The sequence below is a fragment of the Ursus maritimus genome, unplaced genomic scaffold (genome assembly GCF_017311325.1).
Source record: "Ursus maritimus isolate PB19 unplaced genomic scaffold, ASM1731132v1 scaffold_25, whole genome shotgun sequence".
Classification (NCBI taxonomy): Eukaryota; Metazoa; Chordata; class Mammalia; order Carnivora; family Ursidae; genus Ursus; species Ursus maritimus.
Genome location: NW_024425008.1, coordinates 29,636,369 through 29,661,050, shown reverse-complemented (window position 1 = coordinate 29,661,050; position 24,682 = coordinate 29,636,369). Strand labels below are relative to the sequence as shown.

General features: G+C 49.4%; 1 protein-coding gene across 3 annotated transcripts in view; it reads left to right on the top strand.

Moving 5' to 3' along the window:
• The window catches only part of SMOC1 (SPARC related modular calcium binding 1), a 151,242-nt gene that overhangs the window by 49,928 nt on the left and 76,632 nt on the right, over positions 1-24,682 (top strand). For all 3 annotated transcript variants that reach the window (XM_040641718.1, XM_040641717.1, XM_040641720.1), the window contains exons 2-3: positions 19,083-19,248; positions 20,381-20,493. In XM_040641718.1, coding sequence (XP_040497652.1) covers positions 19,083-19,248; positions 20,381-20,493 — 279 coding nt within the window. The remainder of the gene's footprint in view (positions 1-19,082; positions 19,249-20,380; positions 20,494-24,682) is intronic.

Genomic DNA, 24,682 nt, shown 5'->3' with positions numbered 1-24,682 from the left:
TAATGTGCCAACCTGTTCTTTTATCTTCAGATCAACCTTTGACAGAAATTGCTCTATTTCCTTGTCTTAACAGATGAGGATACTAAGACTCATAGAGGTAAGGATCTTGAATGAGATCCACAGTCCAGGGATGGGATCCCGGGTCTGAATACTCTAACTCTATGCTCTTAACGTCTGCATTTGCTGCCAGGTGCAGACGACCCTCCCAAACAACACCTTTTTCGCTGTGCCCTGTGAAAGGCTCAGATTTGGTTCCTGTTAAAAACATCATAGCTGGGGCGCCTGGGTGGCTCAGTCGTTAAGCGTCTGCCTTTGGCTCAGGGCGTGATCCCGGAGTCCTGGGATCAAGCCCCACATCGGGCTCCTCCTCTGGGAGCCTGCTTCTCCCTCTCTCCCACTCCCCCTGCTTGTGTTCCCTCTCTCGCTTGCTGTCGTCTGTCTCTGTCAAATAAATAAATAAATAAAATCTTAAAAAACAAAACAAAACAAAAACAAAACAAAACAACAACAACAAAACATCATAGCTGTCTGACAGTTGGGGTTTTGAGCTAGTCTGGTATGCATCTTGCCCCCAACTCATAAATGAGGACAGCCGCTTTTCCCCCACGTCAGAAATAGAATGGCATTGACTCTGAACTCTGTCCCTGATATTTTTACCTGCTGGGAACAGCTCCCAGCCAGGTGAAATGGGTGGAGCTGGATCACAGGGGCCGGAAGTGTTGGGTCCTGGGAAAGTTGCTGTTGGCGACCAGGTGCTGTGGCCTGTGAAGGATTCAGAATCTTTGTTTCGCCCCCCACTTCCCCACTGCCCTCCTGTCCCATCTTTTTTTTTTTTTTTTTTAAGGGACTGGGTGGGAGGAAGTGAGAATGTGGTGGCTGGGTCATAGGAGTCTGTGTTTGCTTTACTCAGTTGTGCAAAGACATAACCATATCGGACTGAATTTTTAAAACTCTGAGACTTTGTGTAGCCCAAGGCTAGATCAGGCAACTCTCTTTTTCTTAAAGATTTAATTAATTAATTAATTAATTAATTAATTTGAGAGAGAGAGAGCACACACAGAGGGAGAGGGAGAGGGAGAAGCAGACTCCCTGCTAAGCAGGGGGCCCGATGCGGGGCTCAATCCCAGGACTCTGGGATCATGACCTGAGCCACAGGCAGACACTTAATGAACTAAGCCACCAGGTGCCCCCTTCTTTTTCTTTTCTTTTCTTTTTTTTTTTTTAGATCAGATAACTCTTGTGGGTCCTTACACGGTGCATTGGCCTGTGATTTTGTGGAGTCATAGGTCTGGGGTTGGGTTTTGGCTGTGTGGATTTGAGCAATTGCTTAACTTTTCTGAGCGTTGGTTTTCTCATTTGCAAAGTGGAATGCAAAATATTACCTCTTGGGTTGTTGTCAGGACTGATGAAAATAATTAAAATAAGATAGCCAGCACTGTACCTGGCACACAGAATTCATACAATAAATGAGAATTCCCCCCAAATTTATTTCTACTATGGCCTCTTCCCCACCAACTTTCTCTTCGAGTACTTTGAAAGTGTAGCTGTGCAATTAGGTGTTTTATGGTCTAGGTTAGATAAATATAGTCTTCTTGCTTGGAATTTCTGCACTAAAATATAGTGTTTTTTGGCAGTTTTTTGGTAGATACCGAGACTCCAGCAGATTTAGATATGGCATGGAGAACCTATTTAAAGCAAAGAAGCTTCTACTTTAAGCATCTTCTTCCAATATGCTTTAAAATGCATAGGGGTTTGGGAGGATATATCTATGGAGGTAAAAGGGCAATTCAGAAATTGTCTTTTTCTGCTTTCCCTACAANNNAGGATAGTTTCTTGTATAAAATCAAGCATTCCAGCACATTACCCTTACCCTAACCTCTTGGAGGCCAGATTGGGAGGCAGTTATCTCTGAATCTTTTTTTTTTTCTTTAAAGATTTATTTATTTATTTTGAGAGAGAGAAAGGGAGCGAGAGAGCACACATGCTCGAGCATGAGCGGGAAGGGCAGAGGGAGAGGGAGGGGGAGAGAATGTCAAGCAGACTGTGCTCAGTGCGGAGCCCAACGCAGGGCTGGATCTCACAACCCTGAGATTACTACCTGAGCCGAAACCAAGAGTGGGGCGCTTAACTGACCGTGCCACCGAGGCGCCCCCCCATCTCTGGATCTTGACACAGCCTGAATGCTCTGGCTAGCTTGAGCAACATCCGGAGCTGGTCTGAGTCCGTCTTGCAGTGAGTTCTCTGGTTCTCCTTGGAGTCAATCTGTTTTTCTGGATCAGCTGAGGGTGAGCATTGTCTTTACTGGGGGGCAGCCGTGATTCAGACCGAGAAGAACCTTCCACAAGCCATCCGCTGCATATGGGCGGCTTGTCCTGCTTCGGCCTGCTCCGTCCTCAAAGTCTGTGCCTGCGTCCTGACCCTGCAGCCCGGCGGCACTAAGGACTTAGAAGGACGTCATGTGTATGTGAAATAGGAACTGCAGGATTGTTGAGACTCAGCACAGCCCATGAGGCGGGGGAGGGGGGACTGGACCAGCACATTCCCTGCGGCGTGCCCGGTGCCCAGTGCCCAGCACCACGCCTGGCCTGGAGAGGGCTTCATACGCTTGTCGCCAGGGAATGGATGCAGCAGTTTGTGGAGCCAGGATGCAAAACTGCCTCCTAGGTTCTGGTTCGCTTTGCAAGGAAGTAAATGCAAGGACCTTATTGTTCTAAAGACAGTTTTCAGGAATGATGGGAGAGCGGAGAGCCCTCTGCTTCCCTCCTGTACACCGGAAGCTGCAGCGGCTTGTTCTGCAAGGCCTTATTTTTAGCCTTTTAGCCTAGTTTTTGCGCTCCGCTCCCCTGCCCGCAGATGACAACACAGTCGTCACCCTGTGGCTTGAGGCTGGCGCAGGCACGCGTGTGCCTTCAGAGGCTGCTCAGGATGCTGGCGGCAGATCCCGTCACGGCACGGCTTTGGCCTGGGAGATCCGAGTCCGTCGTGACTGGAGAGAGCCAGAGGCTGGACTTCCGGCCGCGCCACCTGAACTGAAGAGGGAGACGACGCGGAGATGACGCCATCGCCCGGATGGATGCTGCCGGAGCGTCATCTGGCCCCAGCCTGACACCCCACGGGAAGTTTGGTGCCTGTTGACGGGAGCCGTGTGTGATACCGGAGAACAGGAAATCTGATCAGACTCCGGGAGATAAGGAAGCCGGGAGGAAAGCACCTTCCCCTCCCGCTTGCAGCGAGGACAAGCTTCTTCCTGTCCCTGGCCGCGTGTGGGCCATTGGCGCTCGGGCCGTGAGGAGCCCGAGAGGCCGCCAGAGTTCCGGGTGGAGTGTGGGGGCCACAGTGCTTAAGAGGCAGGTCTGGATCAATCTATCTGGAGTTTTGTGTGTGTTTTAACCTCAACCCCCAATAGGAAACTTCGAAAATAAAGAAAAGGAAAAAACCAAACAAACGTATCTGTGTTTCTACCATTTAGAGAAGGCCGCTGTTAACATTTTGGTCTATTTCCTCCTATCTTTTGTTCTCTCTTCCCTCTCTCTGTCTCTCTCCCTGGAGTGAAAGATGTACATATGTGTATATGTGTACATGTATGTACTGCACATGTGTTCTATATGTGCACACGTGTCTGTATATTCACATACATCTGTTATCGATTGACATTATCCATCCGTCTACACACACACACATGCATATTTGATATTCTGCTTTGGTTTTACTAATCTTTATATTGTGAACATTTCCTTGGCTAATAGAAGGTCTTGAGAACCCTTTTGGAGCCTGGATGAAAAGTGTTCAGTGCTGAGTCCTTGTGGGCATCGTACCTCACGTCAGAAAGCCCGAGAAGTCCAATTCCTTGCTTGGTGTGCCCCGAGGCTCTCCCAGGTAGATTCAGCCTACCCTCTGCTGTTTGGTTTCCCCAGGCTTGCTTACCAGACTCCAGCTGCTCGGTGCAAAGGAAGATGTCCTCTCAATCAGGTTGTCTGGCCTGGCGTTTGAGGGGAATTTGGACGTAAGGGTTATGAATGTCTGGACTGAAAGAAAAAGATCCTCTAAAATATAAGCTTTATCCTTAAAAGAAAGACTTTCTCTGTGCCCAGGAACTAGAAGGGTTGGAAAGCAGAAGAACCATTCTCTCTCTCCCTCAGGAGGGGGCTTGCTTTGGTTTTCCACTAATCTTCCATTCCTGCCTGTAGAATTTGACATGGTTCTATTTACTTTTCCTTGGCCCAGTTTGGGTCAACAGGATTTCTCTCCTGCCCAGAACAGCCGAATGCTTGTGTGAAGTAAGACGTGAGCCTGGGCTCTGGACAGCAGTAATTAATCCTTGTCTGAGCGACGCAGTGGGGATTTTTAGCCCAAGATGGTCTGACAGCACTGGGTTTTACATGGCACACGGCAGTCCCGCATGGGCCAAACTATTTCTTCTTCTCTTTTGTCTGTAAGTGACTTTACGGGCAGTGTGTGTGTGTGTGTGTGTGTGTGTGTTTGGTGATCTGGGGCCCAGCCCCAGTACAGCAGGATCTCAAGATGACCGTGGAAATAACAGTAAAAGGACACACACAGTGTGAGCACACACAGCCCAACATAATTTGATGACATAGCAAGACTGGGATTTCCTCTTCTGTTTGGTTCAGTCTGTGCTTGCTCAGCTTTCATCCCCCAGCTTAGTGCTATAAGGGAGTGGATTTCCTCAAGTGCTGTGGATAAAGTACTTCTTCCTCTGTTATCTCCCTTGTCAATAGAAATTGCTCCACTGGGTAAGTGGTTATGAAGATGGCATATATATATATATACATATATATATGCCACAGTATCTTGACCAAATGAAACAGGCTTTAAAATGGCATTTTTCCTTTGTGATAATCCCATGACATTGAAAATACACTAGTTTCTCTATTTAATTATTATGGAACCATGAAATAATTCCCAGGAGCCTGAAGGGTGTACTACTCCTGCCTCTTCCTCCCCCCATGTTTAGACTTTTTGTGGAAGTCTTTTATCTTGGGTGGGCTGGGGCTGGTGTTGATAATGAGAGCAGTCAGTGGTGAGAGTCAGAGGACTCACCGCCACATACGTGAGTGGACACATGCCTCCTAAAGTCAGGAAACTAATAGCAGCAGCACCAAGAATCCCAAGTAGTGGTCTTGTGAGGGCAAAAGGCAGCCCTCTGGCAGGATGAGAAAGGAGACTTGGCCAGCACGAGTGTCTGTTTTTCGGGTGAAGTGGGTCAGTCCTAAAGGAGGCTTGTGGGCTTCTCCACCAGCTAGGATGCTGAGGGGCTGTCTGTATGAGGGGTGGTGAAGGAAGCACACTGCAGGGTGTCGGGGGGCTCACCTGGCACAACTGGCCTGTTGTAGGAGGGACTAAGAGTGTCTGCTCATGACTTCTGTGGGTGGTGGCAGGGCTCACTAAATAGGGTCTCCATTCCCTTCCTTTGGGGAACATACTGTCATGTGGAAGGACTTACATCTGAGAGTGCAAGGCAAATCCACAAGGAGAGGGAAATAGACTACCAGTGCTGTTGCTTTGCTTTTTTTTTTTTTGAAATGAAAACACATTATGGTATATTTGAAGTACTTTTCAAATCAGGGAATGCAAAACTATAAGGCAAAGTTGTAATGTTAAAGGTGAAAACGTAACAGTACTCAGACTAGAATTCACAGACTGATAAAGGAAAAATTAACTGTAAAATAAAACTGTAAAAATAAACCATAAAATTATTGAGGATTATTTTTCCCCAGATGGTTACTAATTATCTCTACACTACCACTTATTAAATAATTCATATTTCCCTCAATGATTTGAATTAACACCTTTTTTTTTATAAACTCAGTGTATCTAGTTATATTTCTGGATTTTTTTCTGTTGCACGAATCATAACTATTTTGCTTACTGAGTTATCTTAATGTGATCTCACTGGTTTAATCACCACCTGGGTAACAGAATAGAGCATGAGCAGCACCCTAGAGGCCCTTGATAAATACTTATCGAGTGAATAAATGAAGGTCAGTCTCTGGGGAGTATTCAGGATCTGTTTGCTAATGGTCATGTCTAATATGATGAATGTATTGGGTGAAGACAGAGATGTGCTTATTAAATCCATGAATGGCACAAAGATGGGAGATAATAATACACTGGATTAGACAAGTCTCCAAAATTTCTTGAAAGTTAGAGACCGTGAAATGAAGCTAAAATTATGTAATAGATAAACGTAAATGGTTGCATGTCACTCTAAGTTCAGTATTCAAATAACTTAGCTAGCAGCTTTCTTCATCCAACGTGCTTGATGCTAGACTCTTGAACCAAAGCTAGTGATTGCGCCTCCCAGAAGCTACTTCCATGTGTGCATTTGCACACATGCACGTACAGGCATCCATACAGTGGACATACTCATACCTCAGCGTGAACAGATTCAGTTGACTAGCTCTTTTTTGGGAGGGCTCTCCAACTCCCACCCACCACAAACTCTCCACCCTGCTCTGGACCAAGTGTTGGGAGCTTTGTTTCTGCCACATTATGAGCTACTGAGGCATGTTGTTGACCAGCCTGGGAGCCTGACAACCATATGCAGTGCTAAGCCATAGCCTGCTAAGTAGACTTCACTCCCATTCGTGTCTGTTCTTACAACTGGTATTTCCAAACCTCTTCTGTCTGTGATTACAAAATGGCACCACCTTTACTCTCAAACTGCAATGACTTCAAGACCCTCATCTGCTCCAACAGCATTGGGCTGCTTTAAATATTTCCACAAATTAGCCATGATTTTCCCCTTTGCCCGGAGGAACTTCATTGCTGGCAGTGCCCACCATGAGAACACCAGTCTGTGCCAATGGAACTCTCTGCAGTTGCTGCCAAAGCTGTTGATTCAGTTGCCAGAGCTGGGCTGGGTTTCATGCAGAGGTGGGGGAAAGACCTGCCTTGTTTCTGTGTCTCTTTGTCACCTAGGCCCTCGAGCGGCTCTGTGCATGCCTAGAATCTCTCAAAGGGATCCCGAGTCTCTTGAACATTCGTTTCAGATTCTGTACCTCCCACTTTGCCCAGAATCCCATCTAGTCTACTGTGAAAACAATTCTGTTTGGGACCTTGTCCTTCCAACCAGAGGGGCTCTGTCGCTGCCCAACACCCAGCTATATCGGGACCAACCCCAGCCACCCACCACCCCCATAGTCGGTAGCCCCGATCCTGACCAATCTCCTCACTCATTCCCTGGGTTGTAAAACACACGTCACATATTCCTGGGCATAAAAGGCTACTAGGGACAGTGGGACAGAGTATGGTGAGGCAGGGCGAGGGTGTGCCGGAGTCATGTCTGGGTCCCACTGCCACTGGCCAGCATGTTCAGTGACATGTTAGATAGTTCCGTTCATAGCAACACCCAGTGAAAACTTGGCGCATGTCACTGGGCAGAGCCTGTGAGAATGTTCAGGAAAACCTCGCAAGGAGCCACTAGCCTTGGCATAATAAATTGTTCCTGCCAGGTGGAGAGATAGTGCTAACGTAGCAGATCCTTACTACCAGATGTGTGTGTCACTGGGATGAAGGGCTGGCAGCTAAAACCACACAGGCACTTCAGAACTCCTTCCCTGTCTTCTTGGCTTTGCGTCCAAGTCTGACTTCTGTCTTGTAACCCACCATCTCTTGGGTACATTCCAAATACAAGACCGGTTTGTTGCTTCTTGTTAACCATCAACTTAACCTTTACTTACTTTTTCCCCACTGCTTGTGGGCTGGGAGAATTGAAAAAATCTGGGTCCTGGGTCCTGGGTCCTGGGGAATGCTGTGTTTATTTGATTTGGAGTAACAGAGTTTTTATTTACGCTGGCGGGGGCTGAGGGTGGGGGGTGCGCAAGTGACTGTCCACGCCGTCGCTGCACGAGTTCTGCTGGCTAGTCGGTTGTGCCGCAGACTGCAAGCAGGAAACTAACATAAATACTGTTCGCCCCTGAGATGCTGACACCCCGTTGGTGACCAAGGAGGGCCAACACCGAAACGGTTTTTAAGCTGTAAGGGACTCCACGCATTCAAGAAGATATTTTTGCCTTCACTCACCCTCCATTTCTTCTTCCTTGCCAACACACCTGCTTGTGGCACCCCCTGTGTCCCTTCCTCACTTTGTGGGAGTCCAGCAGGACTGTGATGGCGTTCACAGACGGCCCCCCTGCGGGCAGCAGTCCCCCTCCCGACAGACAGCTGTTTGGTTCTTGGCGTTTTTAGCTCGTCCAGCCATCCTACCCGGCCACTTTCCTGGCCCCCGCAGGCCCCTTCTTCTCCCTTGCTGCTGCAGGCGGCTCTCGTAACTTCCTGATCAGTCTCTGTGGTCCTTCGTACCCTTGGCAGGGATTTCCATAGCTCAGGTCGGACCTTGTCTTTTACTTCCTTCACTGGCTTCCAATTCTTTGAAAAAAAAGAGAGAGAGAGAGAGAGAGAGAGAGAGAGAAAGAGAGAAAGAACTGGGACTATTCAAGACCCTCCATGTTCTTTCCCCGAACCTGGACCTAGAGCCTTATTTCTCCCTAAACGACGTCATTCCAAATCTATCCTTAAAAAAAGTTTGCGAGGCGCCTGGGTGGCTCAGTTGGTTAAGCGCCTGCCTTCGCCTTAGGTCGTAATCCCAGGTTCCTGGGATGGAGCGCAGCGGGGTGGGCTCCCTGCTCAGCGGGGAGCCTGCTTCTCCTCTCCCTCTGCCCCTCCTCCCTGCTTGTGTTCTCTCGATTGCTAGCTCGCTCTCTCTCAAATAAATAAATAAAATCTAAAAAAAATAAAATTAAAAACTAGTTTGCTTCTGTGTTGCTTAGGATGTCTTTCTGATATTCCTCCCTGTTGTGGAAATCCGTTATAATGCCCTTGATGGCCCCTTCTCTAAGAAATCCTCCTGGATCCTTCTAGTCTGCATGGACTTCTTACTCTGACCCCACAGAAGAGGGGGCAGCTGCTCTGTCCTCAGCACTCGGCAGAGCCCAGGAGCATAATAGGTGCTCAGTAATTCTTTGCTGAACAGATGCCTCTTTTTCCTTTCTTTTCTCTCCTCTCCTCTTTTCCCTCTCTCTTTTTTAAAGAGTTAGCTATACCACATCTTGGACTTCTTGGCATCCCATTTTCAAATGGTCTGTGACTTAGGCTTTGCTTCCTGGTTGCTGGTGTTGCAAATGCAGCCCCGTGGAGCCAACTGTATACCTGTGAGCCTTGCAGTTAGCTCAGCTTTGGGGGGGCAGGGCCTTTGCTCTTGCTTTCTTTCATAACCCCCATTGCATCCAGTACAATGCCTGGTAATTGAGGGAGGGGGCAGAGAAATCTCCAGAAACCTCTCCGACTGCCTATGAGAGGCCCGATGGCCATTCAAAACAAACATGCTTTGGCATTATTTTTCTTTAGTTTTGTGGTTATTTTAGGTTATGGAGTATGATTTACTCACAGTATAATTGTTTAGGTGTATACTTTTATGATTTTTAATGTTTATGTAGTTGTATGACCACCAACATAACCCAGATAGAGAATTTTCTCCCCACCCCCGTTCTCTCACGCTTCTCCTCCTCCCTCCAATCCCAGGCGATCACTGATATCTGAATAGTTTTGCCTTTTCCAGAATGTCATATAAATGGAGTCATGCAGTATGTGGCTTTTTGAATCTGGCTTCTTTCACTTACAATCATACTTCCCTTTTTTTTGAAATTTGATAACGTGGACCCTAACCCACACTTTATCTGCACCGCCTGTCTCGGAGAGGGGCGGGGGGCATGCACGGGGTGTGGACGGGTCTGTGCGAACTGCCGGCGTCTCAGTCAGCCCTACCTTTGCAGGCTTGTTAGTGCCTCTTTGGACCAAGGGTCCCGGCTGCTTTGTCAAACCCGTCCCTTCCTGTACCCCACAGTGGCACCTGGCCTAAGACAACCTTCTCCCCTGGGTCCTGACGGGTCATCCCCATAGCTGTGGGGGGCACAGCGGAGGGGGGAAGCTGGGTAGATGCGGTGGGGTGACCACTAAATTCCTCCCTTGGGGAGGGGGCCGGGTGACAAAGGTCAGGCCTCTCCTGGCTAAAACAACAGAAGTGGTTCCAGCTGCCGAACAGCTGGAGGGGGACGTCTGCTTTCCCTCAGCAGCGTGAAAAGCCCTTTAATCGGGGGGCGTGCTGTTGTCAGGCCCCGCGGTGAAGGTGTGTCGAAGAAGAGCAGACACCACTGAGGCTGGAGACCTCCCCTTCCCTTTGACCTCCCTTATCTCCCCTCCTCCATCTTCTCGCGCCCCACTCTGAAGCCGCCAGATCGAGACCCTCCTTTGCACCTGTGTAAATGCAGTGGTGGTGGGGTCAGGGAAGGGTGAGAGCGAGCTGGCAGGAATAGGGATGTGGATTTTCCAGGCAGATGATGGATGAGATAGCGGGTGGGTGAGTGACGTTTTAATGTGAGATTGCTCTTCGTTCCCAAAGACGCAGGCCCCCCAGGGGAAAAAGACCAAAGTCCGGTTTTGCAGCTGGTGAAGCAAGCGACAAGACAAGAGGCGCGTTCCCTGGTTGGAGCGTCAGAGGCTGAGCTACAGCTAGACGTCTGGAATGCACTTCTCTCCTGTTTGTTCCAGGCACTGGCTCCAGGAGTGGCTTTTTTCTCCTTTCAACAGCAGACTTACCTCCCAGAAACACTTTGTAGTGCCTGAGTTCTAAGAACTTGAGCTGGACTTTGACTTACAAACATGATGGGAAAAATATCCCTCCCTTAGGAAAGCTTGCTTTGCCATGCAGACCCTTCTCCTCTCCTGCCCACCAAGGGGCCACCGCCGGAGACCCTGGCCACTGCGGCCAGAGCTCACAGCAGGGCCCCTCTGCCCCCAGCCTGCCTCGGCTCCGTGCTCTCTCCCGTGCTACAGGAGGCAATGACATGCGGTAGGAAGTCTGGCCCTTTAGAGGCAGACATAATGAGCGCTCTGCCACTTACTAGCTTGACCTGGCTGGGCCCCGGCTGCCTCCTTGCTCAGTGGATCAGTATCTCTTGAGTGCCCACTATGGGCAAGACCCCTGCTGGGCACCAGGGATCCAGCCGTGTGGCACCCAGATCTCAGAGTCTGGGCAAGAAATGCACAATTCAACTGCTGGTCATTGAATTACAATTGTGACACAGACCACAGCAGAAAGTAGAAGCCGGTACCCGTCTGGGAAGTCACTGAGATTGGAAGGATGAATAGGAGGTCTGAGGTTGGGGCACAGTCCAGGGAGAAGAGCCAGCGAGTCCTGAGGCAGGAAGGAGCGGTGGGGTGGGGAGAACCATTTCTGCCCAGCTGGGGGCCCGGGCGTGAGGGGCCGTTACTGCGCTCATCAGCTGCACAGCAGGCACACGGGGACGGATCACTCCCCTCCCCACTCCTTCCACGTAGGCATTTGCAACTTGGGCCGGGAGACTCGCCGTGACTTACAATGTTAATTCTGTGGAAAAGTGAACTCAGGGTGTCAAAAACCCGACATATCATAAATGGATTATTTATACCATTTTATCATCTGGCAGTTGTTCTTAGTCAAGTGTGTGTATATGGTAGCTGCAAGAAAAACCGGAGCGCAAATCACATGGGCTGTCAAATGATCCAGAGTTTTCTACCTTGACGCATACTCATTTCAGGCACAGCAAGCCCAGGCCTCTCAGATTACTGCCTACCTTCTGGAGGGGGCGACTTATGTGCAGGGTAGGGGGAGGGCTTCTGGGGGGCTGTGTGAGGAGGATTCCCACTGGGCCGGTCTCACTTGGCTACTTAATGATGATATCTGCCGTGGGTATACGGGTCCTGTCTCAGCCACTCCGGGACATTCCCTTCAATGTCTTCGTGATTTCTTTTCCTTTGTCAAGAGAAAAATGCCGTGTTTAATGTATGGCTTTCCTTATCTAATAGATGTTCCTTAAAAGGAAAGAAAAGAACAAACAGCTTACATTACTCTATGTGTTTGAGAGTTTTAAGCTTTTGGTAGTGGTTGGACAAAGAGTATCTCTTTTCACAGTACATGATTAAAAAAAAAAAAAAGGAGCTTCTTTTATCCAGGCTATATTTTCGGTAAGGTTGGACAGTCACCCCGTTCATCCTCAAAGCTGTACTGAGCCGCTGCTGTAGGTCAGGCCCTGTGTCAGGCCCTGCTCACATGAGGAGGGGCGAGGCGGTCCTTCACACACGTATGCACACACAAATGACGATGCCGTGTGTGGACGGTGTGGGTGGAAGTACGAACACGATGCCTCAGGAGCTCCAAGGAGCTAAGTAACAGTGGTGTTTAAACATGAAAACATTTGCTCTTTGGGATGATGACGTCAGCGCAGTGTGGAACTGGAGCTGGAATGGGGAGGAAAGGTTGGCGGTCCATCTAGGCAGCAAGATAAAGGACTGAATGAAATCATCTCAGGTAAACGAGGAGAGAGAGGCCCCGCCGGCCCTGCCTAGTTATTTCAGATGCCCCGACGGACGCACCAGTGAGTGACGCCACAGGGGCTGTGCCAGCGGAGCGCGGCCCAAGTGTCCTACCGCAGTTCACACCACGTACAGCAGAAGAACATTCCAGCGGAGCCCAGCCAGCCCATGGACTTGAGAGAAATGATTAGTTGTTTAAAGCCACCAAGGATGGGGACGGTTTGCTTTGCAGCAACAGATAAGCAAAGCAAAAATATTTGAAGGGTGTAGCTGAAGCTGTGTTATGCACACACACTCTCTTTATTAAAGAGAAACCTCAGATCAGTTGAGTTTGGCCTGTGAGTTTTGAACCTGATATCATAAAGGGGAATGCCCCTTGCCACTCTAAACTGCAGCCGTCACGTTTCTAAGCCCAGTGGCTGGACCACCGTCCTGCTTGTGTAGTACGGCTCCCGCCCCCTCTTCTACACCTCGGGAAAGCAGAGAGATATGCATGTTACCAGGAAAATGCCGATTTCGAATTTCAGATACGAGTTAAATCAGCATGGTACAGGTGGAGGTTAAGACTGCAAAGCCAATTCCATACTATAAAGGATCGAACATCTCCTAGATGGAACCTTAGGCTGCCTCTGCTGTTCCCTATATTGTCATGGAAACCTGGCAGTCAGTCAAACCTAACACGGCTTGTGGTCCTAGAGTGGCCTCTCCGTGCAAAAGCTGTGGCAGGGTTTGCATTCTCCTCTGCGAGAGCCTGAAGGCTAAGATGGGCATGCGTGCATTTCGGACAGAAGGCGTTGTTGGTCTGACCCTGATTGAGTCTACCTCCATCTTCTCTATGGAGAAGACAGTCCCCAGTTGGTAGCTTACTTTTGCACCAGGAAGGATGGATTGTTTACGTGTATTTCAAGTGTTTGTCCAACTTTACAAATGTGAGCAGAGCACAAACTAATGTGTGTTTGCTTTGGAATCGTTCACTCCCCAAGGAGAGAGGGTAGGAGTAGCCGATGATTGCAAAGTCACAATTGTCCTGGCCCTTTTTGTTTGGTTTCCGTATTACACAATCATATTTAGCATAATTGTTTTGTTTTTGTTGTCTTTTGGTCAGGAAGAAGGAAGGGAATGTATGTGAGGACTTTTATGAAAATACTATGCTCTCCCTGCCCCCCCAAGGGAAATGATTTGTGCTTTGTCTTGCTGGGGAGACAGCTTGCACCCGCCCAACACCGAAACCTTCTTTCAACCGTGGCTGCTCTTGAGTCCACAACAGATGTCTGTGGCTTGGGGGTTCAGGTTCCCCCAGGGTGACTCAGATTCTGAGTTCGGTCTGTGTGCCGAGAGAACTGATCCAGGCCACAGGCTGGCACTTGGGACTTGTAGCCTGAGCTCCTGACACCCACAGAAGACAGGGAAAAGCCACCTTTGTGACTTCAGGTAGCTTGTGGAGCTCCTGGGGTGTGGTGCTCTTGATCAGTAAGTAATGAACTGATTTCACGTCCAGCTTCAAAGTGCGGAGATTATCCTCAGGCTCTGCTTCTTTTTTGCTGTGGTCCAAGGAGTCTTAGCTTGGCTCAACTAGGAGAAGCTCCAGGGAGGATGAGCCCCTCTCCCTCCCCCTCTGTAGCTGTGCTCTTGAATATGGCAGCCCCTAGCCACACGTGGCTATGCACATTTAAGTTAACTAAAATTAAGTGCAACTAAAAATTTAGGTCCTCAGTTGCATTAGCTACCTGCTAGTGCATAATAGCCACATGTGGTTTGTGGCCACTGTGTTAGACAGCACGGATATAGTACATGTTTGTCGTCGCACAAAGCTCTGTTGGGCTGTGTGGCGGTTAGCGTCGCAGAGTCCCTAGGATTAAATCCTCTCTCGGTCCTGCAGTATCCTCTTCCCTTGCTGTATGGCCACCATCTGCTCTCTTGTCTCCACCCTAGAGTGCAGGCCCAGTGGGGGCAGGACTGCGTGGCTGTGTTCTGCCTGCCAGGCCTCGTGCAGTGCTGGGCGCATAGTACTGGCTTGTTGAAGACAAAAGTAGATGAATGGATGGCTGAATAAGCAGTGTTTGGGGACCCAACGTAATCCCTCCGGCCCTGGAGGTTTGGGTGATCATATTAGGGCATAGTCGTCCTATTAAAAGTCTATTTTATAGAACTCATTGCCTTTTTTTTTTTTTTTTTTTAAACAACCACAAATACACACAGTTCCTAAAACAGATGGAAATGAGACACCACAGACGGTGGAAGACAGTCTTTTAGCCATGGCCCCATGCTGTCTCGGAACTTTTTTACTTGGCCTCAGGGACCAGTAATTTCTAGATGGAACCTTTTGGGAGCCCTTGTGGAGGTGGGAAGGATCTCCATGTGTTGGGGTAGGTGAGGCTTCTTCTGAAGCTCTTTAACCTGTCTATTTGCAGACAGAATGTTCCCCCAGTCATTAAGCTGGTCTCTGGCACAGCTGCCGTAGCGTCTCTGTTGGCCCAGAGCTAGCCATTTCCAAACCAAATTTATGGCTTGTAGTTCAATGCCACGGTGACGCCCACAGCTCTCCTCTCCCGTGAGCTGAGGAAGAGAGAACAGGGCAATCTCCTTGAGTTTGAAAAGACACTTTGTCTTTTTCGATCCCTGCTTTTTAAGGTGAATGAGGACCCTGTGAGGAGCTTCTCCCGGTAGGCTTCAAGTGCCCGGAAGGCAGGCCTGTCTGTCTGGGTCTTTAGCGGTTGGCGGCTGGCACACAGTAGGCTCTTGGTAAATGTTTTTGACTTCGAGAATCCAGTTTTGCAACTGGGTCAGAGCTCCTACTTGCAGCCTTGCTCTGTAATAATGAAAACGGCAGTTTTAGTGTCATTGGAAGCAGAGCTCTGAGCCAGGCTGTGGGTGTCAGATCCAACACTCACACATTTGGGCTTGGAGGAGCCCGCAAACCGGGCTTTGGTTTCCTCATCTGTAAAATGAGGACTGTAACTTACCCTGCCTCATAGGGTTAAATTAGTTAACATATCATAAGTGATACCTAATTATCAGCTTTTATTATTACTGCTCTTCAGATTTAAGATCTGGCTACCCAAATCCCTGTGTGACCAAGGATGAGTTCCTTGGTTTTCCCAGGCATTAGAAGATACAGATAGTTTTGGGGCACCTGGGTGGCTGAGTCGGTTAAGTGTCTGACTCTTGGTCTCAGCTCAGGTCTTGATCTCAGGGTCGTGAGTTCAAGCTTCATGTTGGGCTCAGTGCTAAGTGTGGAGCCTACTTAAAAAAAGGAAAAAAGAATGTAGAGATAGTTCTGTCCTTGTCTGACTGTGAGAAAAAAAGGTCATGTTTCTCCTTAGCCCTTGCTGATTCCCATGGCAAAATAACCTAACAAAGCAGGTCTTACGAGCAGGTGTCACTTCAGGTAAGCACGTGGGTCCACAGGTGAAGATAGTTGTGTGATAACAGTAGAGCCTTGACCTGCTCTCAGACAGTCTTGGGATCACAGTTTGTTCTGGAAGCCTGGATGGGAGGATACTAATGCCACCCTTTGGCTGGGGGCTGGCTCTTCACCAGGCAGAATTACAGAGCCAGGTCCGGCTGCATTTCTAGGCTGCAGACAGGTTAGGAATGGGTCTGGGAGGGCCACACAGAGGGAGGAAGAGAGACGTTTGAGGCCAGCTTTGCTGGTTGCAGCCACCTGTGTCCTGTGCCCATTCAGGAGCCTGTGGCCAGGGCTTCCCAAGCCTACCTCATTTAGCTGGACCTTTGGTTCCAAGTTTTCCATGGTGTACAGTCGGTCGTAGGCCGGGAGGCCGGTAGTGGCAGAGGGGTCTGGGTGGGGTAGGAGAGAAAAGACCCACCTCTCAAACTCAGAGACCACTTAAATTTTGAGATGGAGCCAGGGCAGGAAGCTGTGGACTACCTCTGCCCACCTTGTAATGCAGGGGGCACGGGGGAAGATCAGCGCACTGGGGTGGGGGCGTGGCCCAGTGATCTCCTGGGGTGGCGGGAGCCTGCAAGGCCAGGCCTGTCGCATTGCACCCGCTGGTTTGGAGGCAACGCCGTGTGGGAGATGCGGCTACAAGAGCCCATTCATCCTTCAAATGCTCAAGTGCCCCAGCTTTGTTCTAGATGCTGGGGATGCATTCACAGGCAAGATAGACATTCTCCTTGCCTTTGCAGGGTTCAGAGTTGGGGATTCCATTGTTAATCAGATCATACATCATCGCAAACTGTGTTAAGTGCCGTGAAGGAAAAGCAAGGTGCAAGAGGTTATTATAGGGGACCCATGCTCATCTATGAGAGTTGAGGAAAGCTTCCCAAAAGAGATGATATGAGCCAAAATCTGAAGTAGGGGTGGGAGGGGAGGGAGAAGGAACAGTGTGTCCAAAGGCCTGGAGGGAGGAGCAAATATAGCTTATTTGGGAAACGGAAAGCAGGCCAGTGTCCCTGAGCAGTGGTGAGCACGGTGGGGATGAGGCTGTAAGAGCTGAGGCCAGGGGCGGGGGGGGGGGGGGGGGGGAGGGATGGTGGGACACCACTCTAGGGTTTAAAGCAGGGGCAACCTGAGGAGAGTGAGGCCAGGGATCCCATGCAGGGTTGAGGTGTGGCGGATACCACCCCCGCCTGCCATCTTGGGACCTTAAACTCCTCCCTCTGTGTGGCAGCCTGGGAGGCAGGGAGCTTCCTCTGGCTATGGCTCTCTATAGTATTGGTTTCGATCCCAGAACACTAGACTTTATTATGAGACTCTATCAGGACATTTCCCTCTGGGCTTGGGCAGGACTCAGGTTGGACCCGTGCGTGTGGGAGCCCTGAGGGTCGCAGGGAAGACAAGTTGCATGGTCCATCCTGAGGAGGCTGGCATGGTGTTAGCCCTCAGCTGCTCCCTCCCTGTGCTGAGCAGCCAGCACCCAGGCATGAGGTCAGGGTAGCAGGAGGGACTGGTTTTATAGTTGGGAGGCAGTCTGTGTGCTAGTGGACGGGCTTGGACTGTCTGAGAATTTGGCCAGTATGGGGTGGGGGGTGTTCCTAGTGCTCCCTTGAAGGGAGTGATGCTGTCTCCTAACTCCCTCTGCTGTTCTGGAAAAGAGTCAAGGTCTCATTTATTTGCTCTGCACAAAGGGCCTCAAGATACATCTGAAACAGGGGTTGTATTCACACCTTCCCTAAACCCTGTGAGCTTGGCGTGATTATTCAGTCAACTCTAGTATCACCAATGGCTGAAGTGTGCTCGTGACACTGGCGTGCGTTATTGTGGGACATGCATTCTGTCAACTGGCCCTGGGAGGGAGCCTTGAGTGGGCCTAGAGTTCTGCTATTTAGGGATGGATGAGAGTGGATCCAGCTCTTAAGGCCCATGCAGTCTAATCATGGGTTATTCAGCAGAAACTCATGGATTATTGTATGATCCAAAGTGTTTTCCAGCTGCATCCTATGGTTGCTAGCACGGGTTCACAGATAAAAGGGTTCATGGTCAAATAAGTGGGAGATGCTTCATTCTAGGTGGCCCTTGATCTGCTTATCTCTTGCTGTGTGATAAGCTACCATAAAACTCGATGGCTTAGCACAACAATTTATTACTATCCCTTACAGGACCATGGGTTGACTGGGCTCAGCTGGGTGATTCTCACTTGGGGTGTCTCAGGCAATCTGTTGGCCAACTTATTTTTATCTGGTAGCTGCAATCATGATAGTGGGGGGTGGACTCATCGAATGGCTTCTTCACTCACTGGTGTCTGTGCCTGGGTTTTCTCTGGCTGGGTCGTAGGCTGGGAGTTTGGGCTTGGAGGAGCCCGCAAACCGGGCTCGCAAACCATCTGCCCATGGTTCTGTCACATGCTGGCTTGGGCTTCCTCATAGTGTGGCGGTCTCAGGGCTGTTAGGCTTCTGCATGGTGGCCGAGTTCCCTCACGGTGAGTGTTGCAAGAGGCCTGGGAGGAAACTGTAAAGCTCAGAAGTCATTTCATTTCCACAGCATGTTATCGGTCAAATGACTGAGGCTAGTCCAGATTCAAGGGGAGGGAATTAGCTCAGTGGGAGGAGTAGCACACAATTTGCTGCTATCACCATGCGTCAGAACGTACCAAAGATATCTGAGAAGTCCTGCAGTAAAGAAACCTGTTTAACTCAGTATTTCCCAATCTGATTATTATTATCTTTTTAAATCAGGAAATCCCTTTCTCATAGAAAATCACTTGTATTCTGCCAAAGAGCAGTGGGCAGAAATTGAAGGGTGATGGAGTTGAGTCTCCAAACTACTTTCTAACAAATGGAACTCTCCAAAGATGGAATGTAGAGGTTGCTAGTGAGCCCCTGATTTGGGGAAGTACCCAAACAGGGGTCATGCGGCCACGTGCAAGGACGGAGAGGCTGAATATCCTGGTGGTGAAAGCTTTGATTTGATTTCTGACTGATCTAGGTTCAGATGCATCACTTACAGCTGTGTAACGCTGGAAGCGTTACCTCTTTCTGGCTGGAGTTTCTTTATCTGCAAAACAAATAGTTCCTATTTCCCAGGGCTGTTGCGAGGATTAAGGAGATCCTGCCTGTGAATCACTTAGCACAGGATGCTTTCCTTGGTTAGACTTTGTGGCGGCTCAGTTCCCTTCCGCTTCGAGGGTATAATAACTTTGGGTTTATTCTGGACTTGCTCCCCCAGGCAAACCAGTATTGTGAGACATGGTCTCACCCCTACTTTTCTTGCAAAAGTAACCTTGACACCCTTTCACTTTTCTCCAACCTAGTTCCTCATAAGCGACCGTGACCCTCAGTGCAACCTCCACTGCTCCAGGACTCCGCCCAAACCCATCTGTGCCTCCGACGGCAGGTCCTATGAGTCCATGTGCGAGTACCAGCGAGCCAAGTGCAGAGACCCGACCCTGGGCGTGGTACATCGCGGCAGATGCAAAGGTGAGTGTGTGCACATCCGCTCAGCGGGCACGAGGCTCCCAGGCGCCAGTGTGCCCTGCATGGGGCGCTGTCCGATGTCAGGGAGGCTCAGAATGAGTCCGTTCCTTGTGTTGGCTGCTCTCCCTCCACCCCTTCCACTGGGGAATAGGGGAAGGAGAACGGGCCTGCCCTAGGAATGAGCACTGTTCTGTCTTGCCAATACTGCCACCAGGCTAGGGCTTAGAGAGATGTGCTGCTATCTGGCTAGAGCTATTTATTTTTATTTTTTATTTTTGTAAATGGAGATGCTTAAAATGGCAAGACATTATTGTTGGCTCCTGAATAGGGAGGGCTTCCAAACTGTTGGCCAATAGATGTATTTTGTTTGGGCTGCTCACTTGTTTAAAAATATTAAAAACATTTGAGACAACATTTAAAAATGGAGAGATTCAACATTAAAATCTGGATTTTTGTACTTCTCATAAATAATTGGAAGCTCTGGTAATATTAGGTCTGTGTTCCCTCCCGCAGGGAAACACATGGCTAGACCTGAGAGGCAGCTTCCTCCTTTAAAGGGGGGGCCTGTTCTCCAGTTGTGGTCTCTCCACGCTGAATGCCGTTCTTTGTGCACCCGGTCCAGCTCCCCAAATTTCTATCACTTTCCTCTGCCCTGTAGATATTTGCGTTTGCGATCCCTGGGCTGTTTAGAGCTGTTGTAGGAATTATGTGAGACTAAGCAGGCTGCCCTAGAGATTCGGATCTTCCAAAGAAAGTTCTTGCAATTCTTGAACTCTAAAACATCTTTGAGACCCCTTGGGCTTGCAAGTTTTTTCAGTAAACCCAGTGAAACAGAATACAGGTGGGACTTCCCCCCCCCTGGGGGAGGGGCTAAGGGTCCTTGGGAGTTGTTACAATAAGCAGAATCTGGTATAAATGCGCCTCCCTAACTTTTCTAAGAAAAGCCGTAAGAGTAAGGTGAGGCTGAGCAGCGCTGACCAGCCAGGACTTTGTGTTGTTGGAAAAGCCAGCTGGCGGCGTGGGGGCTCACCCACCAGCAGAGAGGTTTTGTCTCAGTACTGGGCAGCCATTTTGTCTCATGGCTCCAGAGTGGATTCAAGCGAAGTGTGAAACGGCCCCTCCTCTCTTCTTATAGACGCTGGCCAGAGCAAGTGTCGCCTGGAGCGGGCTCAGGCCCTAGAGCAAGCCAAGAAGCCCCAGGAGGCGGTGTTTGTCCCGGAGTGCAGCGAGGATGGCTCCTTTACCCAGGTGAGGCCTTGGCCAAGTCTCTCAGGCCCATTTCCTGGACTGAGGCCGAGGGGAGGTGCTTGAGAGTGGGAGGGCCCCTCAGAGCCATTGCTTTCTGGGAAACTGCTGAGGGTTCTTTGACACCCCTCTGTGCTACCTTCTGGTGCCTGCATTCCCCCTCCTGGGCCCTCCATGCCATCCCTTGCCAGCTGGCAGTGGGTCCTGAAAAGGGGCATGGAAGTCTGAGCCAGGAAACTGGCATTGCTTGGTCCCCGTCCTCCCCGCTGGCTGTCTCCATTATTCTCTTCTGTCAAATGCAGGCTGATTATTTTTCTTATCCCTGCCAGTTTCCATGGGCAACCCTGGTAATCCCTTCAGTGTTTATTTCTACCCCTTCTGCACTCCCCTTCTTCCTACCCCTAGTCCTTGAACGAAGCAGTGCTCCCTTTGAATACACATTGTAACGTGATTCTTGGAGCGTGCGTGTGTGTGTATACACGCACACACATGTATGTGCATGCATGCACTCAGGTTTAACAACTGCTTTTCAGGGGGTCCCACCTCTCATCCTGCATGGTCTTCTGGTTAGTGCTTGTGTAAAAGTAATGTTGGCTGTGTTGATGTTGGCACCACTACTTCTAAAACATAGGCAGCACGGGACGATAGGGCACTCCTTCATAAAGCTTTTCGGCTGGATGGGGGATGTGGTCTGGGCGGGGGTAGGAGGCAGCTGGATGAAGGTGTTGTCCGGGTGGACGTAGGGAGGGTCACTGGACAAGGGTGAATCAGCCACAGGGTTGGGGGTGGTCCTGGTGCCTGCTTCTCCCTTTGGAGAATACAGCAGCATTTGGAGGAGTCCTACTACCTTAGGGCTGGAAGCGAGGCTTCAGAGGTTGAAAAGCTTCCCCGTCATTCGGAATCAAGGGAGCAGAGGGTACAGGCTGGCCTTTGGTTTCTTTTTGGGGCTGGGCCTGGGGATTGCTGATTTCAGACGGACCACTCTTTGGGGTGGAAATGCGGAGAGGTGGTGGGGAAGGGTTTGGGCGTCATATTTTTTAAAGTTCCCAGCTGATTCAAATGTTCAGCCAGGATTGAGTGCTTCTGGGTTAAAGTGACCTTGGCTGCCGACAATGCAAGAGGCACTTTTATTCATTTTCTCTCACTAAAGCCTCGCCACAAGCCTGTGAGGTAGGTGTTGTTATCCCCACTTACAGGGACAGGGTGGGGCAGGGCTGGGATTCAAACTCAGACCCCCTCCAGCTCCCAAGCCCTCCGTCGTCTGTGTTCTGCTGTGCCCCACACCGGCAGCTTCCAAGGAGGCTCTGAGGCGTGGACTGCAAGAAGACGGCCTCCTGCCCCAGCTCTCGTTAGGATCCTGAAGCTACCCTGCCCCGGGGGTGGGGGGAGGGGGGTGAGTCCCAGCCCCCAATCTCAGGTGAGTCATTGAGCTTCTCTGGGCCTCCGTGTCCTCACGTGAAAAGTGGAGATTATGATCGCCATCATTATCATACCTAACCATAGTCAATACATTATATATATTATCATATGTTACTACTGTTATGACGGTTATTAATGAGTATTACTGTAGCTTACCTCATGGGGCTGTGGTGAGGATTTAAATACGTTCACGCATGTACAACACTTGAACACATGGGTGCTGTTTAAATATCCTGCATTTCTTCAGCATTATCCCCATAGCTTCTCTGGTGCTACACTCATGTCTTCCCAAGATGTTATGGGTGATGTCGCTTAAGGAAAGTAAAACCTTTTGTTGAACCTCCCCCTCCTTAATTTTTCATTTATTATGTATTCTGGTGAAAAGAAGGCAGGTGATGTTTGTATATGTATTCAAAACTGCAAATTCACGCTGAGAACGCACATGTAGGGGAGAAAATCAGACCTCCCTCCACTTAGTTTGGGGCGGAGAATGGGCGTAGCGGTCGTAGGGAGGAGGCGAGGTTCATGGTCATGATTTTTCCCTTTCTCTACGATTGCGTCGTCCCGGGTGTGTTGCTTGTGAGAAGGTTGACTCCTGCCCTCCTGGTTCGGAAGTGTTTGCCGCCTCGTGACATGCAGCGGCTGGCCAGCTTTGGTTTTGGTGAGGCCGGTCCGGACCAGGTGGTGTTTGCCGGGAAAGGAGCTTCCAGATTAATCCGGGCAGAATTGCTACATGAGGGGGCCCCTGAAGTTCAGCAAAGGTTGGATAGACAGTCAAGGACCCCTTCATTTGTTTGACACGCCAAGCACCGTCCTATGTCTGCAGGCCCGAGGCTGGCTCACCGTGACGGGGGCAGCCAGGCGGCCGACAGCCCGCTCGTCCCCATTACGGTGATTGAAATGGAGGTGCTTTTTGCCTTGATCAAAGATGCTACAATTACTTCATGAAAGGAGGCTGCGTCTTTGAGTGTGCTTCAGTAACAGGGACAGGCTGCCCGAAGGCTGTGGGACAGAATGCTTTCTCCCTCCCCCAGCCTCCACTGTCCCTTAGCTGGACTTTTTTGTTTTGTTTCGTAAGACCAACATCCAGAGAGCAGCTGTGTTACTTTAATATATTCTTTAGAATATTGATAGGCACGCATCCTGATATTATTACCATATTTTAGCCCTGTGAATTATTACACAGTAATGTCCTCTTGAAGTTTATGGAGGGAGCAAGGGGACCCTAATAGGACTGGATTTGTTTGGGATGGGACACAGCTTGGGACCACATGAGTGGGCTGGTTTTAATGCGGTTCATGTGGGATGCGGTGGTCTCTGTTCTCTTCTTTGTTTGCCCTGTCCCCTTCCCCCCCAGCCCCCACCCCACCCCACACAGCAGGGTGGTGCGCATTAGGTCACACGCACTTCGTGACTTTGAAAAACCTTGATATCTCGTCTATACCCCAAATGCTGGGAGTGGGTCCCAGACATTGTGTTATTTTAAGCTCCCCAGGCGATGATGGTGTTTGGTCAAAGTTTTGAAAGACCCGCTGTTGTAAGGACTTCATCACTCTTGTTCTTGATTACATCCTTGCAATGGGGAGTTCAGGCTCTCCCGGGACCTGCTGAGTCAGGTTGGGAGTTAAGTGCTTTGTCCTTCCCAAGGGCCTTATCTGTTTTCTCTTCTGGGTGTCAGGAACATTCCTGACATCTGTTCTGCCAAGTCCTCTGCCAAGCAGTTGTCTGGTGCCCAAACCGATTCACTGAAAGCCCAGCTGTGGTGGAAGAGTATTGGACTAACACCACCAGGAAATGTTGGCTGGAGCTCATCAAGCTGGCGCATCACTGAGTAGTAACGATGGCTACTCTGCTGAGTGCTACTTGGTGCGAGGCAGTGAGTTTTACACCCGCTAATCTTCACTGGAACCCTCCGACATAGTTACTAATACCCTTATTTATAAAGAAAAACTAAGTTTCAGAGAGGTTGAATCACTGGTTCAAGGTCACTACAGTAGAAAGGGTTTGTACCTAGGCCTACCTAATTTCAAGGCCTGGGCTTTTGACTTCTCTAGCCTATAAAAGTGGGCTTGATGTGTGTGTAATGTATATTCACCACCATTGTTATTCCAGAAGTTCCCACCGTGATGCTGGTGGCCAATCCATACACGAAAAAAAAATTTTTTTAAAGAAAGAAAGGGAAAAAAAGAAAAAAAAAATCCTTTCGATTACAGAAATCTTGGAATATACAAAAAGAAATAATAGTGTAATGAACTCCCTGTACCTGTTACCCAGCTTCAACAGTTTCTAACGTGTGGTCAATTCTGTTTCATTTCTGCCTTGTTTTCATCTCCCACCTCGAACTGGACTGTTTCAAAGCAAATCCCAGACATAGTATTGTTTTCATCTCCAACATTTGAAGTTCTGCTCTGTTCTGGGCTGTGTGCTGGTTGCCAGGGAGGGTTCAAGAAATGTCATGACTTGTGCCTTCAAGGAGCTTTCGTGCTGGAAAGCTGTGAAAACCAACGGTAAAGTAGCTAGTAGACAGGGTTATATTTCCAGCAGTTATATTTCAAATGCCCATTTACAAGTCAGTAATTTGGACTTCAAAGTACGTTTTATTGTTCTAAAAATAAATACCAATTAAAAGTTTCTGAACAGGGGCACCTGGGTGGCTCAGTCAGTTAAATGTCTGACTCTTGATTTCAGCTCAGGTCATGATCTCAGGGTTGTGAGATCGAGCCCCACCGCAGGCTCTGCACTCAGTGGGGAGTCTGCGTGGGATTCTCTCCCT